This window comes from Acyrthosiphon pisum, chromosome X (genome assembly GCF_005508785.2).
Source record: "Acyrthosiphon pisum isolate AL4f chromosome X, pea_aphid_22Mar2018_4r6ur, whole genome shotgun sequence".
NCBI lineage: Eukaryota > Metazoa > Arthropoda > Insecta > Hemiptera > Aphididae > Acyrthosiphon > Acyrthosiphon pisum.
Genome location: NC_042493.1, coordinates 92088632 through 92110789, shown reverse-complemented (window position 1 = coordinate 92110789; position 22158 = coordinate 92088632). Strand labels below are relative to the sequence as shown.

General features: G+C 33.1%; 1 protein-coding gene across 4 annotated transcripts in view; it reads right to left on the bottom strand.

Annotated features, from left to right (window-relative positions):
* Window positions 1-21797, bottom strand: part of LOC100165959 (mediator of RNA polymerase II transcription subunit 12) — a 137772-nt gene extending 115975 nt beyond the window's left edge. For 3 of the 4 annotated variants that reach the window (XM_029491251.1, XM_029491248.1, XM_029491249.1), the window contains exon 1: window positions 20565-21796. In XM_029491251.1, coding sequence (XP_029347111.1) covers window positions 20565-21204 — 640 coding nt within the window. In that variant the 5' untranslated portion in view covers window positions 21205-21796. Of the gene's footprint in view, window positions 1-20564 lie in introns of all 4 variants that reach the window. The other variant, XM_008181619.3, reaches the window with a different exon arrangement.
* Window positions 21798-22158: the final 361 nt, after the last annotated feature.

Sequence of the window (22158 nt, the reverse complement as noted above, 5' to 3'; positions counted from 1 at the left end):
TCATGTATATATGTATATATGTGGGTATATCAGGGATGTCCTATCTGTGTAACTACATAACACCTATTATATCTATGCCTACGCAATACGTATAATGCACGCGTTAAGTGTGTGTGTTAAGTCGTGTATAGGTGGCTATAATATTATGTTAAAAAGGTTTCACTATACGCGTATGTACCTACGTGCAACGCGTGTTATAAACATGTAACGTAGTTATGTTTAATGTTGTTAAATTATACGTACATATTATATGGGTAACAGCAGTGAGCAGACACGAGGAAAACGGATGAATCGTGTCATGTACTCGCCCGCTTTATACACACTGACACAGGGGTAACTCTACCTACCCTGCAATGCCTACAAAATGACACAAGACTGCAATACTGCTGCACTGGTGGCGGTGGTTCCCAGTTATAGCTGTCTCTCTGCACGAAATTCAATAAATAATTCGGCCTGATCGATAGACAGACAGCCGCCACTAAAATAATGTAGCCCGACAGCCGACAGGTATTGTGAAACAAACGAGTGACGCACATAATATATATTATACAGTATTCTGCAGGAGGCAGGAATCGCGAACACAAAACACCATCCACAGTAGGCAGGTATCATTGTGTGTTCTGTATAGTTTATTCATAAAACAATGACATTTCAACCTCAGTCTTCAGTGTATTAAAATAACATAATAATATTACGCAGTTACAATAGTCATTATCGTATACCGATTACCGATATGATATTATAATGACGTACCTGTGTCAGATCCACGTCCCGAAACCGTGACTTACACAAAATATAGATACGGTTATCTTGAATTTCGATCATATCGTATATAGGTAACCTATACCTATACAACAATACTATAATGTATATCATTTATTTATTTCAAATAAATAGATAACCAATCGCATTGTGTACCTACTACAGTTAGTATTGGGTATTTAAATTCTAGACGAACAATCAAATCAAAATCTATATGTTAGATAACGACTGGGTAATACCTATAGTATTATGTTTCATTCGGTTGTTAATTTCACCCGATAAATGAATAAAGTGAGTTGTAGTTGAATAGATTATTTTGTTCAATTAACAAGTTACCTACCTATAACAATAAAAAAGTTAAATATTAATATATATTTAACTAAAAAAGTGATACGCTACGCGTAGCTGGTACTTTATATATTCTATCGATCCTAGAAAACTGATAAAAGTAATTTTATTTTATTTATTTTATGTTTGATAAAAAAAAATCACAGATAGATGATATTATTGCTTGCCAATTATAGCATTGTTGTAGTTTAAGCCAGCAACATAGGTATACATCATTAAAGCCAGCAATGTAGGTGTATGTAATCTGCGCCAAAACACGAAGAAAAAACATTTAATTTACGCCGCATCATTAATTTTGGTAATCTGCACCACGACAGAGAACGAAATGGCACATGTAGGTAATCTGCGCCACACTTTCGACTTCGATTATAGCAGAATTTACTTTGCACACTTCACTTATAGCACATAAAGCGTGAATAAATAGATGGACTGTTATAATAACACGAACAATTGGACAATTAAATATAATATCTAATACCTACTCAGGATTTAATATTTTTAGATTCTAAGCGGAGCGAGGAAGCTATTGGTTTTACAATGGTGTTTATTTATTTATTTTTTTTTTTTTTTTTAGTTATCCTGTGAACAAAACTTTTACCAGAAGGAGTACTTTGATTTCAACATTTAGTATCTTATCTTTTAGAAAATTGAATCAAGATTATACTATAGAGAGGTCATTTTTCGATTTTCTCAATAGTTATTAAATGCCACGGGAAAAACCACCGAAAAATTACGAAAAAACGCTAAAAATGGGATTTTAATTTCTAACACATTGCTTATCACCATAGAAACAATTAATAAAAAATTATAATATTATAATATTAATTCAACTTACATAATAAAATAAATAATAACAATATAAAATATCCAAACTGACAAACCGTCTCCGCTCAGAATCGTTTTTCTTATACAATGATATTATATCATTGAATTCAAGTCTAATACAATCCATTATACAATGATTCACTTGTAATCTACTGTACAGCGGAGCGACGTCCACTTACCTGGTTTTTTTTTTAATTATTGACATAAATCATTATTATTATATTATTAACCCTTCGTATACCTAAAATAACAATAAGCTTATATTATTTTCAATTGATTTACTTCGTGTGCAATGTACATTTTAATAATTGTTTTGAAATATACCTGGGTATTTATATTAAAATGAACTCGATTGAAAAATGATTTTTAATACATATAAATAAGTTGTAAAAAAAAAAAATCACAATTAATTATTAAAGTGGCCCAAATTACAATTTTTATAAGGTGAAAAATGACGCAAATTACAAAATATCCTATAGATACAATATTGCGCAGATTACATAATATCATATTTTATCTAGTTTATGTGGCTCAAATTAACAAGATTAATTTGTTGAAGTGGTTCAAATTACATACACCCAAATTATTATGTTATTAATAAAACGTCATGGTAGGTGGGCTGTTATAATTCACTGCATTGTATGGCAAACATTAATTATAAATGCGTATTTGACTTTCAAAACTATAAACGAATTTAATTAAAAACAAATAATCGCGTTTCGTTAAATATTCATACAAACCTTTTTCAACCTTTTTGAACAACTGACACATATTATGTTTCACAAAATCATCACGGCCAGTGGCGTATTTGCGGGGGTTGGGATCAAAGGGATCAATCCACCCCATCCCCCCATAGGCTATATAATATAATATACAAAAGTTTTCGGTGTCCTTAGTTAAAGACTTTAACTTTAAAGGCGGGACGACTGGATAAAATCATATCTCCTCCCAAAAACCTAAATACACCACTCATCACGGAAGTCTCACCCACGCATAGTAAAGCGTATAACGTTCAGTTACACTACGAATATAGTAAAGTGTTTATCTTAATACAATTTCTACCGTCTGCCGATAACATTTACATAATAAGAGTAAAATATACTGCACACGTAAGACTATAAAATATATTATATTGAATATCAGACGACGATCGCTATACGATCCACTATTGCAGTGCATTTAGTTATTATATTATTTCATTAGATGTATGAGTTTATACTACCTATACAGTGGTATAAAATTGTATTATACGATGTATAATACGCATGGTAAAAAATTATTTTATACAGGTTGTATAATGTGTATATTATATAAAAAAAAAAAGTACGCTACTCGATATATCTATTTCGTGTCCAAGAAAATTTATGAATCATATAAATATGTATTAAAAAGTAACCATTTATTGTATAATAATATAATATGGATAGATAGTGGGAGTCAGGTAGTTTTTAAATTTTATTCGTTAATAGTTTCAACTTTCGATAGTGGTAAACAAATCATTACCTACGCAAAATCGGTTAGAAAATAAAAATATCTATACGCAGCCCAAAAACATATTTACGTTAAAAATGTACCTATTATAGTTAGAGAATTAATTCGATATTTAAGAATATAATTTACTATAAACTATTACCTATAACTTCATTATTTTAAATTTAAATTATTTCTTAGACACTATTTAGATAGATATATGAGCATGACTTACACTAAAATAATTCTTGTATTCTAATGGTTTTTAAAATGTTTCTGAAATTATTAAGCTGTTTTAGTATTGGATTTAATATACATAATACAACAGTTGTATAACTTGTGTTGAATTTCCGATAATTCAAGGTAATGTAGGGTTCTATACGGTAGTATAATACAAAAATAAAATTAAATACCATATTTTAAGTAACATCTGTATATTTCATAAGCCTTTTTTAATGAATCACGATGAGCTCCAATAGTCGTCCAAACTTAAACATACGTGATTTAACAATTTCGGTTGTTTTAAAATTATTAAAATAAATTAACAGTTCCGATGACGCTCGCCACTCCACGGACTGGTTGAAACTCATAATTAAATTAGATTATTAAAAAAAAAAATTGTAAACCATTTTCAACATATTATGGTTATAGTTCTCTTAATTTTCAAATAATATGAAATCTGAATTTTTTGTTTCTATATTATAAGATATGATGATATGACGACTTTAGTATATTGATAGCCAATTTAAATAAAACTAATTCTTAACAATTTTGTGATATACATATATAGGTAAACACTAATCGTAAAGTATATTAGTAATAATTACCTAGTGTAAAAATAAAATATCTAATGTTTTGACAGTAAATTTTATAATTTTATTTCATATAAACCGAATTCATATAAACCGAAATAAAATAATTAGTTAATGCAATATAAAAATTCTAAAAATCTATATTTTTTATGAAAAAAAAAAAATAGAAAAAATACCTACATTTTCCCTTTGTACCATTTTTATTTCTTTGACTTAGGTATCTGATTATTTGCCTGGGTTCATTGGAAAACAACTATTTTCTCGGAAAACGCATTGTTTTAAACTCGAGGTAAAATATATATACTGGCATTATATTATCAGCAAAATCACAAAATGACAGGCGATTAACCGGCATTGCCTTTGAAAATATTATCTACCTAGCAAAAGCTACCCGGTACCCACTATAATAGTATCATGTCAAACGATTTTAACTCGGATTTGTGACAGTGACAACGATAACAATAATAAAAATAAACATTATTCAAAAATATAATAACATAGAGTGATAGGGTAGTTTCGCAAGCAAACTAACCTGTAAGCGACGTGCAGCCTTGCTGCCGTTTATAATTTATATGTAAATTATTGTTGATCCGGATTGGTAAAAACGATTGATTGCGAAAAAATAAATCGTTGATTGGTGCTGGAGGAAAAGTATGATGAGGAGGAGGAGGCTATACAACGTAGTGCTGCAGTGGCGTAGCCAGGATTTCTAAAAAAGAGGTATGGGAAGCAAATAAAAAAATATTTTAAGATTTCCACAATTTCTATCGCCATTTGCCACAAATTACCATTAAATTACTCCACAGTTCATCCATACACAGCCTGGATATAAATCTGTGACTCAACGTGTTTAACCCAGCACATATACCAATTAGATATTTCAATATTTGTTTATTTGTTTGTACGTAAATAAATTCCAATCGCAGTAGATATATTATTTACGAGTACAAACACATTAGTTGTTAATATCGTATCGTAATATTTATTACCAAGGTATACAAAGTAAAATTAATTATTTCATCAAAGCTAACATATTATAAAGAACTAAGGAATAATACAAACAGAGATAATATAATAATACGTAAGTACCTATATAGCGAAGATAATCAAATTTTGCATAATAATAGTATTATTATTGATTTTATATCACTATAATTACAAGAAAATAAGCCAACACCTGCTGAGAATAATTTTTATAATACGAATTGACATAAGATACACTATTGCATGAGATAATAATATAGTTAGTTGGGTTCTGAATTTTAAATATTTCAATAAAATTATGAATAAAAATTATTTTCTTTTAGGCGTATTTGGTTATTAATGATTAGAAATGATTATTGATTACACACAGAAAATATCAATAATGAATTTTTTACCAACTAAGGTTTACAAATTACTATTGTAATTACTGTTATAAATTAAGTATATAAATATGGTATTATATTATCGATTAATTAATCACTTATTCATTAACCAGCCATTATTTATTACTATTCGATGCAATAAACCAACTTTTAAAAATGTTGTAAATAAAATATTTTGAAAAGATAAATTTCATGAAACAGTAATTGCGTATAGCATTAGTTTTTATTTTAGATTTATCATTATAACAAACTTGATTTTAAAATCGAGTTTAGCAAGTATAGGTTGACACTTTACACTGTTATATTTTAATGGTTTCGATAAGAACGTTAAATTCTGGTATTTTCGTCTGTTTAGAAGTTGTCGTATAATTTATGAATCTCAAATTACTATATCTACTCCGGTATTAGCCTTTAACTAAATATTGCCCTTCCATTTGTCCACTCAATGACATTATAATATTGACTCTCTGTTTATTTATTCTCTTCTCGACAATACAATTGATGCACCTGATCTTCTCTCCCGTCTTTTATTTAAAGTTCCTTCACAGAACGTTAGAAATCAAACTCCGTTTAACATTTTTCCTCGTTTCCGCTTCTTACAGTCACAAATATCCAATGCAACAATAAGTATTAAGCTGGCCAATCAACTGTGACCTTTTGCTTCCATTTTATTCTTGTTTATCTGTATCACCAGCTCTCGTCTATTACATTTGTACATATTATACCAAACATTGTAATTTTATACATTATTTGTTATTTTATATTAAATGTAGTGTTTGAAATATTTTACTATATGGTAAAATATTTCACAAAAACGTGAAATAATTGAAATTTTTTTTACACAAATAAAAACACAATTTATTTATTTTTTTAACACAATATTTGGTGTTCAAATATTTAATGTAAGAATTCAGTAGATATACAATATAAATGTATACTATTGTATACCTACTTGTATCATTTAATCATTAAAATATTTAAACATTTTGAGTACAATTTTAAATGTATAACACCAAAGGTTAGGTATACATTTAGGTACCATACAATTTTAAAAGGTGATTTATGACAATTATATGCGTAAGTATAAAACTTATTTAAAAACAAAACAAAATTTATTAAAATACTGAAATATTTCACACATTTGAAATATTTTATGAAATGTTTAATTTTTTTGAATTTCATGAAATTTTCAAACTGCACTACCCATATTGTTATTGCCAACTGTCGTTTATTCTAATAAATAAATAAATAAATTATATCCGGTACGTGGTGCGGTCTTTTTCTATTTTAAATTGTAGAGAAAGGAACCGCAATAATGAATTTCGGATTGAAGTAGGGGCTTATATTTTATACCAAGTGATTTAATTAACGCTAAACACTGATTATTTCAAAAACTAATATTATTACAAATATATTTTTCATTATTTATTTTGTTAAAAAAACCATATTTTTTACGATTTTCTATAATTTTTTTAATTTTTTAAATGTTTAATGACAATATAGGTACCTAAATTTGTATAATTCTTTATTCCAAAGCAAGATATGTTTTCGAGTACACTTTGTACTTCGATACATGAAAATCGATGTATGGATGAGTAGTTAATAAGAAGGTACTTATTTAATGTTGACTGTCCATACTACTCCACTCGACTAAACTTCTAAACTTAAGATACTTATATAGTTATAACTTATATAAAACTTAAATAATAAACTATTTGACATTTTTCCATAATTTGATTTTTATACACCGAAATTCTCCGAATAATCATATTAACGTGAAATTAAAAATGCATAATATGTTGTGCATATTATGTTAAAAGTAAAACGTTTAAAAAAAATAATAACGATATAAAATAGTAAAAAATATAATTTTATCAAAAATGTGTGGATTGGTATCGAGTTTAAATAAATTGTGTACATTTTATAAAAGAAATATTTTCAAAAAAGTTACTATTTTTTGAAATAATGAGTTTCGTACGTTAAATGGATCATCAGCTCGTAGTGTTACACCATATATGAAAACTGCTCATTGGGATATAATATCATTATCATAGGCCCGATGTGCTGTTAAAATTTCAATACAAGTTTTCAGAAATGCGCCCGATTGGGAGCTTCTTTGCCTAAGACATTACAATAGGATCATACATACAGTGAAACATCTTCTGTCGGACACCTCCGAATAGCGGACAAAATTTCGGCGACCGAGAGTGTCCGGAATTTGATAGTTTCACTACGTATATATTGTCGTCGTCGACCAGCGTCGGCACCACCGCTGAACGCAGTTTTTTAGACAGCGCATGTCACCTTATTACGGCTCAAATTTAAAAAATACAAATTTAAAAATAATTACGACCGGTGACATACATTGTTCTATTACAGGGAAATTAAACCTAAACGTATTCTCCGACGGATCGATTTGATGAAACATTAACAATATAAATATATTACGGAGGTCGGCTGACATTATAAAAGTGCGTGGTTGTATATTATTATTATATTCAATCAATCTATATAATGCAGGCGGCCGCCGCAATAAATTGCTAAACACTCTTTCCTCGCCGTATTTCCAACATGTATATTGTGCACTTTAATTGAATTCAGGGAACCACTTCCAACGTCGAAGGAAATCCAACTATGGCGACAACTACAACAACTGTGACTGTATCATCGTACTCATACATAATATTATACAGAGTGATTCACACGAGCGTCCTCACCACAATTTATTTCCATCAGCAATTAATTTATTCAAATTCTGATTTGTTGGTCACGTTTTAAAAATTCTTAGATTTTTATTACCATTCAAGGAGTGCAGATACCGACTTCGTTTTCACAAATGAGAAAATTCGATCTAGTATAGCTACATAAATTTAAAATAATTTAACTTTGTGCGCTCAAGTCCTTGATAATTGTTTTGGCAGTTATGGATATGATTATTTGAAAACTTTAATTATTGGGTAATAATATACCTACACGTTAATATTTTAACACCTAATATAATAAACAATAGATCCAATATCGATGGCTACACTTATACCTAATCCTCGCCAGTCGATTTTGCCAAATTTGAAAACCTTTTGTTAACTGTCTTAAATTGATATTGATATTATAGTTACGAGTTTTTGTCTGTGTTTTTGTGTATTGCCTTATGGAAATATTACGGTATACCGTTCCACACTGGTTCTAATACCACAAAACTGGTATCTGATTTCAATCATGTCAACACTACGAAATAATTTGATTAACAACTTACTGTATAGGAAGGGTTGATTTCCGCATTTGGAAAAAAGGGAGTTTGTATCGCCTGCACTGCAAAACACTCATTAAATGTTATGAAAAAAATCTAAGTATTTTGAAACGATGTCCTTAACACACTATGCTTGACATAAATAAATCGAATAGAAATTCATTATTACGGTGGTCTGGGGGTGAGCAGCATATACTTGGGCGAATCATCCTGTATTATATATGTAGGTATATATAATAAAGGCAGGAGCTTGTCGTAGCTGTTGCTGATTGTTAGAGAGTTTTCGCACAAAGCCGGTTAAACACTCCGGTAAAAATAAACGTTATAATAGAAACTTAAGTTTTTGCATTATCGGATGTCTTATATTCCGATAAACTATTTTATACCCCATTGTAATTTGTAACCATAACCATATACCTTTAAACTGGTTTATGTTTTATTGTTATTTTATCATTATAATAGATATTATATTATATTTTGATAAGGTAATAACCGATAGTAACCAGCTGGTGCCCGTTAAAATGTTGAAAATGTAATCGGTCGTTTTCAACATTTTAACGATGATCAAAATTTGATAGCCGTACCCATATTTGTAGCGCATGCGCAATAGCTTGTTTTGGTCAATTACGGATTAATACCTTATTTTTAACCGGCGTTGTGCAAAAACTCTCTAATATTATTACCCCGGACGCACTACGCTAACCGCGCCATTTCCCCCCCCCCACCCTCTCCGAGGGGCCCGACAACTGTTGTAATACGGCGGCCGTGCGTTTGAAGTTTTTGGATAATTGAATTTCGCTGTTCGCAGAAATCCGTTCGACAGTGGCGGGCTGCAAACACCTCGATAATTTATATTACACAAAAACAACTCTACTACTACAACAACTGCGTTGTAGTGGTGATGTCGTACCTTTGTCGATTCGAGTTATTTTGCCGCAGTGTAATTAAATTAATATTATAAACCCGTAGCAGTCGTGATGCAATGACAGCGCCGACCTCATAGTGTAATACCTATGACCTATGTGTATATAGACCTAACCAACCGGCACCCACAATACCCACCGCCGCCGCCACCGCCGCAGCTGTCATAATATTTTATAATAATATACCGTGTATGCACCCCCGTTAACCCACAGGCGGCTAAACCCATCTGATCCACGCCGATCGTCGCATACAATGTCACATCTCCGTCGTCTATAATATTAATACACGCCGAATACGCTGCAGATGATTAAAGCGAAACGTTTCAAAGTCGTGAAAGCAATAAGTATACTACATTCATATTAAACGCTCTGCGTGTGGTAAATAAATTAGTGACCGGTGGCTCCCAAAAAATTCTAGGAAAATTTAAGATCATAATAACATAATATAGATTTAATACAAACACTCGACATACCAAATTTTAGGTTCACAATTATGTTCCATCATTTAATTCTGTTTTTTTTTTCTCTAGTGGATATATACGATTTTCAAATGTAGGTAAGACGTATTTAAAAGAAAGTTATTTCCTAAAGGCACTAAATGGTACTACCATTGGTATAACCTATTAATACTATGAACCAGGGACTGAAACCTTACCGAAAAGAACCTGGTTTGGAACCGAAACGCTTTGTATATTGGAGCCGGAACCTCACCGAAACCCTTATTTAAATTAATTTCAGTGCCGGAACCGATACTTTTATTTTATGAAAAATTGTTTAAGATTAATTTTGATTTTTTTATTGGAAACAATTTCATATACCTATTAAGTGACTGTGATGAGTACATTTTTAACTTATTTATTCCTAAGCTAATGTTAAGATATTTGGTTGAAAATTTATATTGACCCGCCATAGTTGAAGCCAATTGACAATACCAATATTTTATTATATAATTTTTAAAGAATGAAAATGGAACCAAATTTTTTTTACATAAGTATAAAACCAAAACAGGAAACAAAATTTTCATTTTTTAAGAACCGAAAAGAAACCGAAACCTTAATTTTAGTTTTTCTAAGAACCGAACCGGAACTGGAACCGTAAAAATCATCAATGTTACAGACCTGGCTATTAACACGCGATAGGATAAAAAAAAAGTTATAAGCCTACAGAAAAGCCCCCAGTCCTAACAAAAAAGTAGAAACTGTGATTAACCGACTTCCAATCGATCACGCTCGTCTATCGCACACTTATTTGATGACCAGATAAGAACCACAAGAATACGTGATGCATGTGGTGTCTTTCTGATAAGCCACGTAATCGCAGAAGGGCCACAGTTCAAAATTAACCACAGTCAATCCCACATCTCTGAGCAAATTAGTGGAACCTTATTTAGACCATCAATATAATATTGCTAACTTAATTTCATTTTTAAAAAAAATCTGAACTATACAATTAAATATAAAATTATGTTATATCTATAAATGTATTACTATTACTTTATACTTATGACCAAGTTTCCACTGTATTTATGTTTAATAACGAAGACACATCGGAAGCTTTTATTAAACATTTTTTAATAATTTATTATTATTTTAAAATTTACAACTTATAAAATTAAGAAAAAACGGGAACTTTTACGCAAAATTAGTTTTCGATAAAATAGATTTTGGTTTTCGGTGTAATTCTAAAAAAAATCGTCGATCCAAGAAATTTTCGATAAATTTTCATATTAGCATTTTCTATACACCATAAAACTTTCAAAATAATTCCACATGCTATGAGCTGTTTACGGACATTTTTAGTTTCTAGTTTTTTCTAGTTTTCTATTCTATAAATGTCAATATAGTTGTATTTGTTGGATAAAAAAGATTGAAAATTTAGTACAAGGATCCTAATATAATATTCTTACAATGATAGGTGAAAAATATGAAAAATACAAAATAAAATTTTTTTTAAAGCATTTAAACTTTAAAGTTTGAATTTTGAAAATTACATCTTGGTAAATAAATTATTCTAATTAAAAAATTATAAAATGTTTAATTTTTACAGACATATTTTAAATTAAAATTTAGACAAAATCACACATCAAAACCAAGAATAACGATTTTAGTTATTTTGTTGTAATTTAAAAATATTATTCGTGGATATATGAAACTTTTAGAGTATATTATTATATTTTATACACAAAACGACATTTTCAAATGTAATTTTTTGGCAAAAATGAATGAAAAAACCTACTGTAGTAATTTTGCTTATTTTTGCATTACTCTATAAATGTATATTAGTGTATATTATATAAGAAAAATGTATTTTTTATTTATTTATTTTTATTTTGCAATTTGCACATATAGCAAAGTTAATATTGAACGAATATGAAAGTTGGAACATATTGGAAAATGTTCTGTTTAAAAAAAAATTAGGTATATTGAGACAACATCTTTATAAATTGGCATAAGGTAGCCAAATAGGGCCGGAAATGTGTGGTAATAATAAACGATACCGAAATACAAACAAAAGTGGATGTAAATTGAATTTTCTTATTGAATCCAGCTGTAGGTAGGTATATTAAATATTAATAAAAAAAAGTTATCCTTCGAAAGCAAAAAAATAAATTATAAAAAACATATTCAACATGAAATTGATTTGGAAATTCACGGTTTTATCACAAAAACGAATTGAAGACATTATAGAAATTTACATATTATTATTTTGACAGTTATTTTGAACTTACTTAGGGGAAAAGATTAAAAAAAAAAGAAAGAGGAAGTCGATGTCAAGTTTATTTATAAAATAACCTTCCTGGCACTACTAAGCCGATCGATTGATAGAAATTAGTTTTTTATCGCAAAAAAAGAAAACTTTTGACATAGCAAAGGTATAGGTAGGTAGATTGGTTAGGTACCTTTAAAATCAAATCGCAACAGTGTTAAAATATAGGTAAACATCATCTCATCGATGGATTTATTCCGTTTACTTTTCCCGATGTCTTTACACACAACTTTGAGAAAGTAAAAAAAAAATGTAAGGTTCTTATAATATCTATTATATATTATTATTCACTACCCTTCTACTTCGCACGATTTAATAATATACCGCCACATACTATACAAACATTATATAGTATTATTATCATCATCTTATTATTTTGCAGTTTGCCCGATTTAAACACGGCGACGTTAACGTTGACATTTTGACACTTTCGTGGCTCAGAGTAGTATTATATAAACCTATTTCCAATACCACCACTGATGTCGGTTCTCTTTAAGGGATGATGGTTGTTATCGCATAATGCTCCAAGGGGTTTCTCCGAACGTCTCGATTGCTATTTTATACCACCCTTTTCGACCCATAACTTCAGTTTATAATACACCGTATAATGGTGTGTAATGTACATTATATATTTTGTTACATTATCAGCAACAGCCCATGCGCAATTTAATCCAATACGAGATAAATGTGTAGGTATATTATATCTATGATATTATATAAAGAATGACGAAATCAGACATGACGCTGTCCGCGACCCGATCCCGACTGATGAAAATTAATAAAAATACGAAAATACTAGAACAGTTTAGTTGTGTTTAGATAAAAAAATATATTACAAATAATTACAATACGGTACAATATAGTACTTCGGTACATATATTATCGTCATTAGCGCCAAACCCTAAATTATGTTAAAGCAAATCCACAGCCAAAGATTTTTTTAAACAATTTTTCGAGGGCCGAACGGTTATAATAATATGATTTTATTAATTAATTCGTATATAGGTATATATTTATAAATGATTACGTAATGAAAATAAGGGATAAATTAATACTTATTTATGTATTTTAGAATTAAAACAATATTATGCGGATATGAGCAAGTTAATGAAAATAATAAACTGCGAAGTTAAGCCAAGTGAAGGCAATATCGTTCAGTTAGAAGATTGAAATTTGTAAACGTCAATTATAACGAAAAGCGGTAATCAAAGATAATTAAACGCCGCAAAACAAAACATAACGCAAAACGTAATTATTTATAGAATATCATTAAATGAAAAATAACGCAAACCGAAATATTTCAAAATCTATTTAATATTTAAAAGGTCTATTGGTTTCGTTGAAACATTAATTATTTCATGTAAGCAATCTAAGAATCGATTATATTATATTCTGTATCCGGGCCATATTACCTACACTCATTAGTTATTATTTTTAAATTTAATAGGTATTAACACTATATTTTACATAACGATAAACGAAAAACTTGGATAACGTTTTAATTCTGTATAACGATAAACGCAAAACTTGGATAACGTTCTAATTCTGTCTAACGGTAAACACAAAAATTGTGTAACATTTTAATTTTAAATAACATAAAACGGAATTTTTTTTTCAAATGCACACCCGATATAACATATTATTTCATCAAGAAACAAGAGCAATTAAAGTATTATTACCATTATATCAGGGTACCTATATTAGCTTATTTTTATTTAAGATCGGAATATTTTCAAATCAACCGAAAAATTCTAAGTTATTAAAACAGTCAATAAGACTTGTTAAGTAATCAATTATAAAATTAACTAACTGCTTAAGTTAAAAAATCTTTGACAGTAGGTATATTGTATCTATTATGATACCTAATATGTACATGGCTGGTTACATCATACGGATTATAATATTAACAGTAATGGAAATAATTAGTATAAATTAATAATATTTTTTTTTTGGAATTAAACGGTTTCCATACTCGGGCAGATGAGGCAAAAGTATGCATCAAATCGTATGGCCTCGAATAAAGAAATAATATATTAAAACAAATATGATGGTTGAATGTATTTTTGTAGAGAATCTACATATTATATAGGTATTACATGTAGGTACTCAAAAACTACTTCACAGATTTTTAAATTTTCTGAAAATTTTAAATTTATTGTTCTAAGAGATATCGGAAAAATGTAGAGAGTAGTTTGGTTCATGTCCGATTTATACAAAGCGCTATATCCAATCCTGTGGCGTAGGTAGGCACATTACGCGAGATTCAAATTAAATTACGTGCAATAAAATAAATGCATTGCGTATAAATGTTATTACATTTTCTGCGGCGTATCCTTTGTATGTTAAACAAATTAAATTTTCACAAATCGTTTTTCTATTCGAAGAAAAAATGTAGACTTGTGACCGCATAAAAGGCTTAGGGCCGTTGTATTTTCATTTGGCCCTGGTTCATTTTTAAATGTATAGGCGCCACTGTTTATTGTATATTTTATATCATCAAATTCAGATGGTTTATTAGACTTATAAAAATTTAATCACCCATGAAAGTGTCATAAAAATGTTTTAGTTTAAATAATATCAGCTGCGAAATTGGTTATTTTCTTGAATCACAATAGGTATTGAAGAAAATTTTTTTTAACTAGTGTTTTTTTTAATTTTCAATATTAGGTCATATCACTTTTCCATTACAGGCCATAAATCTTTAGCGAACAAAAAAATATTCTAAAAATATTTGTCAGTAGAAAATATATGTTTTATTTTTTAGTTATTACATACGAATAGGTAATTTTTAATTTCAAAGATTAGTGTGTGTGAGTGTGGGTTCGGGTTTGGGTGCTATGTATTATAATTACACATGACGTTAATTAAATTGGATGCGCGACACTGGTGTACATATAGGTTTAATTACAAATATGTTTTGAAATCAGCAAAAAAATACTGAATAAATAATATTATAATGTCTAGTTATTTTCATAAGCGCGGATTTAGGGGAGACGGCCCTGCGGGTCGTGTTACACATTATAATTTATTTTACGTATATACGCATAGCATATTATCACGAACCGAGTAACATGTTTGCGTTGGTTGCCAAAAAAAGCAACAACAATACGCACTTTCCATAAAACTTTGACCAACCGCACGTCCGCCACATAACGATTTATTTATCTAGAAACACACACCCGATTATTAAAAACAATAACAATATCATAATACATTCGTAACACACGTCGTTGTCCTCGAGTACACTCATTATGACCAGAAATAGCGTCACAGCGGCAGCGATAACTGCTACTGCAGTTACCGCCGCTTGTACACGCACCGCACCAAAAGCGAGCTTGTCTATACGTTTACTTCGAATTTGGTGGTTAACGATATTAGGTATATAATAATACTAAGTAGATACCATTCGCGGATGACACGAATTGAATTTTTTTTTATATTATTTTGTATAATATCGGTAAAATGCATCGAATCTAACACTGTGTTTACATGATCAAAATATGAAAGGCTAAAAAAAAAATATATTTATATAAATGTTGTCCTTATACGTCATAATATTATTGGAACCACCTGTTATCATATTATAGTAACGTGTTTGGAAAAACGTACAATTGTTGGCTTGGATTTATTGTATGGTAAAAATGTGTACAGATAGCTCCAGTATTCTCATCGTCGAGGTTCGGCATGTATGGTGAAGGAGGATTGTTCAGTATTTTGTGGGCTTCAACATATCTGGGGCAGTCGATCACTATAATTATTGTAATATGTGCCTACCATACTGTTCTATTGTTAGTATTTTATTTCAAGAATTACACATTGCCCTCTGGTTCGAGTGACGATCACTTCCTCATACACGAATTATTATAGCGTAAAAATCACGAGTAATAATAATTATGTATTGTATAGTTATGCAAACTATAACTACCTATTTATAACTAACTATACAACGACTGCCACCACAATATTCATAATATACCATCACATTCGTGGTAACTCGTAATATATACCTACCTACTATATATATACGCTGTCTCCTTTAAAAACAAAATGCACAAGTTTCAGTTTCGATTACAGGAGCCATAATAATATGATGCCAAGAGGAAGTAAAAAGGTTTATAATATGATAGCTGCCATGACGTAGGTAAGTGCGGGTAGGTACCTTTATGTAGCGTATACGCGTTGAATGTGAGTTTTGGTCGCAATGCGACGGTGACATAAGAGTCGTCACAGCGGTTGGGTTTCTAGTGGTGTATGTATCTTATTTTAACCAGTAGCCACATCCATTATGACCCCCCCTCCTCCCGGTAGCATCAACCCGGGGGAGTGAGGGGTAAAAAAAAGTATAATATTGATATTTAAAAAAAAATCTAATTAATAGATTACTTATAATAATACGTTTTAAATTAAAAATGTTATTATAATATTATTATAGTCGGCGACACGAAAACTGGCGTGCCACGGTGCAGTTTGAGAACAAATAGGTATATGCGCCTCGACGGTGGTCAGATATAAACATTTTTCTATCTAAAATAATTTCTGGACACACCTGCACTGATGACAAGTGCAGACAAGTGCAAGCAGAATTGCAAGAATACTGCGAGAACGCAACAGAATCGAAATTTTTCAATCGGAACTTTTGGAACCCAGACGGATTTTACTCGCACACTTTCGGAATCACTAGGAATCATATTGTTCAGAACATAATATTTATTACTGTAGTATTCGAACGTATTTATAAGGGTGATTGAGTTCTTTTAGTTATGATTGTTTTATTATCGTATTGTCCGCGTGTACTACGTACCTAATTACTGTTGTAACAGTTAGTTTCGTAATGTTTTTAACAGTACTATATTATTTTCAACTCTAAAGTGAAATACAAACCAGTTAATGTTTTTGTGACAATTTAATAGGTACGGCCAAAATATTATGTTCGCATAACGAGTGCCTCCTAATAACCAATAGGTACCTAAACAGAAAAAAAAATCGACTAAATCATAATCACTGCATGGTCTGAAAATTACGTATATGTACGAATAACGCTTCAGCGGAACCCGTGAAAACATTTTGTCAGTCACTAGGTATCTATATAAAATGTTTTCATTCGTTCGTCTGTTCTGTTTGGTTAGTTCGATTCCGCGTACCGGACCTGACCTTTATATCATAATAATATGTACGCATAGCAATGCGGTACCGTAGCCAGTGGGGCAAAGGAGGTCGTGGACCTTCTATTGGCCGTATTTTCACCGAATATGACAATGTAGAAAAATAAATTATTGACCATTTAAAAAAAAAAAATTACCAGAAGAATAAAAGTTTTCGATTAGACTTGGATAAAATAATAAAATAAATAACAAGTTCTTGAAAAATGTTATTCATTTCTGTGCGATGTATACATATATCTAATATTATATATCTGGACAGATAATAATATGAATAAAATATATCTCTAGTGCAAACAATACAAATTTAATTTTCATAAGGTTTTTTATAGGCCTTGGCCCTGTGGGGGGTCAACCATATTTCCCTTTCAGAAATCCTGGCTACGCCACTGCGTACAGCAGTATCCACGGACGTATAACCTTTGTATAACCAATCTAGTGCATCTTGGCACTTATATCAACTGTTACGATTTAAAATAACAATGGTTCAAAAACTATATTTTTTAAATATAACTATTATAATTGTAGATAAATATCGAACTTGCGCTCGAATTTTCAAATACAGTGAGAATAGTAATAACAATAATAAAAAGTATAAGAATTAGTAATAATTACAGCTTGAATACATACCTATTTCAAATTTTATTAAGTCCATACAAATATTTTCGAAAATAATGTTTGGTCAGAATTCACGATAACCAGTTGTAGGTCTCTGTTTCCAGATAACCTAACCATGCGTACATCGGCGCAACGGCTCATTTTCACCACACTGAATGGTGGATAAATGTATATGCAAAGAAGCAAAATGGCGAGGTGATACATTGAAGGAAGTTCAGAAGAATCAGTAAGTCCAGTCACGAGCTCTGCAGAAGTTAACGATATAAGGTACTTTCGATCAGCCCACGAGTCAACTCTAAGTTGCGCGAAAACGGGTGATTAGTCTTAGAGGTAGACATTCAGTTTTTAGAATCTGACCAGCGAAGTATGAACATTTACGTTGAACTCGCTCAAGTAGACCTGAGTTATTATCAACACGAGAACAAGAGGGTCCCGTATCATTGAACTGTACTCGAGGAATTTTCTGACAAATTGGGAGCTTTTAAGGGTTAAGCAGCCAACCCAAACTCAGCCGAACGAGTTTAATAAAACCTACCTATATAGAGTATAGGGTCTTACGGGAGGGTCTCATTACATTAGATTGTCTTGATATGCATATTAGTGGACTTAAGGTGTGCAGAATGAACACAAAACCTAAGTCAGTCACAGCATTTCGATATTCGAGATTGAAATTCCGCCTAAATTATAAATAAAACTAACATTGTTTTGCAGAGAGGTAGATATATTATAATTGATGGAACTACATTTAAAAAATGTGATTTTTCAATATAATATAATATAATTTTCGAACCAACTTCTTTTTTAAAATCGTAACCGTGACTGAGTGCCAAGATGAACTCTGGTCGGGTTGTAATACTATAATATAATATATTAATATTATGTTCGATAGCTGTCACTGACGTTCTTCAAAACAACGTGTTGCGCCACGCAAAATTGGACGCTCAATGGCGTACGATAATACGACGTTATTATGTGGGTATGGCATTGCGTGCGAAAGCTCTGTGAAAGCTCTGACGTCGAGATTTTATCTGGGATATACGTCGTCGTTTGCTGGTATTATAGGTAAGTAGGAGGTGATTTATACCTATACCGTGTGACCCGCGGGGGGAACAACCGCGAAAAGAACAAACAACATGACGTATTATATATTATAATACTTACGCCTATTAATATATATATACCTAGGTATTTATATACCTAACCTATATATAGGTATATAATATGTCATCATCGCGAGTCTGCGGATGTAACTTCGGTGGGTCGCGCGATGTGGGCGGAGGGTGGGGGCGGGTTTGGTCCCCGAGCAGGGGACGAATAAGGACGAAGAAAACACGTGTGTGGGCGCGTTCGTCGCAAAGTGCCGAACCGTGTGTGTGGTAGACGCGAACGGTGTATGACCGCGGATCGGTGAGGCATGGAATGGCCTCGTGAAGCGCGCACGAACCAAAGTCGAAGTCACGACGAGTCCAACTTTCGCGTGTCAGAGAGCTTTGTACGTATGTATATGTCTCAGACGGTACCACATACACGACGGCAAAATAGTCTCTGCCCCCCCATCCCCCCCTCCACTCACCGCCACGCAAGCACGCACGCACGACGTAGTTATATACCCACGTAAGCAAGTAGGTGCACCTCCGGTCGATGTGTTAGACGTAGCGGCGACCGTAAAGACGCGTACGACTCCACCCCTAACACGAATTTATAATAACACAGCAACTATAATGTTATAAGCTCGCTTGATGGCCGCGGCGGCCGTACGCTCACATTATATTATACATAGGTAGTAATAATAATAATAATAATAATATATAACTTTATAATATTGTTATAACAACAATAATACAGGTAGGTATATTATAGGTAGGTGGTACGCCTAGTTGTTTTTTATTCATTGCTTGAATTGGAAACAAGTTAGATGGAAGATGCAAGAGTGGAGTGAAGTAATAAGAAATGAGCGTTCCCGAAGATTTTAATGTCGGGTTGCAAGAACTGCAATCGCTAAACATTTAACAGATAAATTAATATACAGTCGTGAGTTAATGGCCCCTTGAACATGATTTAATGGCCCGTGATTGGTCCATTAAATTGTATTGAATCGACTAATCAATTTTTATCGCGAACCGGCATTTGGGCATAATATCAGAAAAGCACGCTGAAATATTTAGTTTAAAAAAAAAGAACGTCTCCGTCACCTCCACGTCACCCCTACAGTTCAAACAGCACTTACTTATAACATTTATAACATTTATAACGAATATTGCACTTACTTGCTGATAATGCCGGCATACCCATGCCTGCACCACCGGGACGTTGCTGATGTTGTTGCTGCTGCTGCTGTTGCCTTTGCCGCTGCTGTTGTTGCTGCTGCTGTTGCTGCTGAAGTAGTTGCTGTTGTTGTTGTTGTTGTTGTTGTTGGAGCTGCTGCTGCTGCTGCTGCTGCTGCTGCTGTTGATGGGGGGATGACTGCGAAGGTGGCCTTCCACTGCTAGTAGTAGTGCCACTGTTGTATAAAGGCGCCGGTGGCTGTTGACGGTAAAAGGACGGCTGTGATTGCGGCTGCTGCTGCTGCTGCTGCTGCTGAAGTCTAGTCTGTTGCTGTTGCGGCGGTTGTCTCGGGAGTTGCTGTTGTTGTGGTTGCTGCAGTGACTGCTGCGGGTACCCGCCACCGGCCATGCTACGCTGTTGCTGCTGCTGCGGCGGCTGCTGCTGATTCATGCCGTACTGCCTGGCCACGGTGGACGTACCTCCGGGTCGTCCACCGCCATAGTCTTGCTGTTGTTGGAACTGCTGCTGGTGCTGTTGCGGACGGTTGACCGCGTTCTGCGGCTGCTGCGGATCGGTTCCCGTGACCATGTCATCGCCCGCCGCCATCAGGCTGTTGATCATCTTACTGGCAAAGTTGAACATGTTTGCCGTGTGCGGCGGCGGCAACGGCTATTTCGTATAACGTGGCGGCCACTACCGCCAGTGGCGGTGCCACCGCCGCGCGTTCAAGGGTTCGTACCTCGTCGTGGTAGTGGTCTTGGTCGCGGTCGTTCGTGGTCACGGTTGCGTGTGGTACTTGGGCACTGCAGGCCGATTGACTGGTAACGACGAAGTCGACGACGTGTGTTAAAGACGGCTGTGGTGTGATGTAGACCGTAGACAAGTTAATGGAAAATCACCGCGAGACGATGTAATTTAAAAGCACGCGAGTGAAATAAAAACAGTTATACAGAGCAACAATCGCCCGGTAAGTATATAATAATTATGTTATACGCCGACAGTAAAAATAATAATAATAATAATAATAATAATAATTACTGGTAGGTATATTATGCTCGTTTTGGTGGTCGTCGGAGTACAGACCGTTATCGTTATCGTTATACGGTCGGTGGCGGTCGAGTGTCGAGAGAACGACGGGCGCGCACACCCCGAACGAACGATCGCACACACGAGCGTACACACCCCGAACGAACACACACGCGCGGCAACGGGGGCGCGGCGTGAATGACGTCGACCGTGTTCGGTGCCGGTCGGCGGCAGAGGCGTTCGGCGGCGGTCGGTCTGCGCCGTCGGCGTGCCAAGACAACCGTCAAAACCTACCCTTTGGTACGGCGGCGTCAAGCGGCAGCGCGCGCGGTCTCCGAGTCCTCGCCCGCCCCGCGTATACATCGCCGCCGCCGCCGCCGCATTACACGGCATGCCGCGCGCGCGCCTGACCGTCTGACCGCCACCGCCGACAATCGATACCACCCCCGCTTCCGTCACCGTATTATACTCCTCCGCCTAAAAACAAAAATAAAAAAAAATTTTCCATCCCTCCGCAGACAATGGTAGGGGGCGAGTGGTGGAGGGCGCTGTGCTTTATGCGGGTGTGTG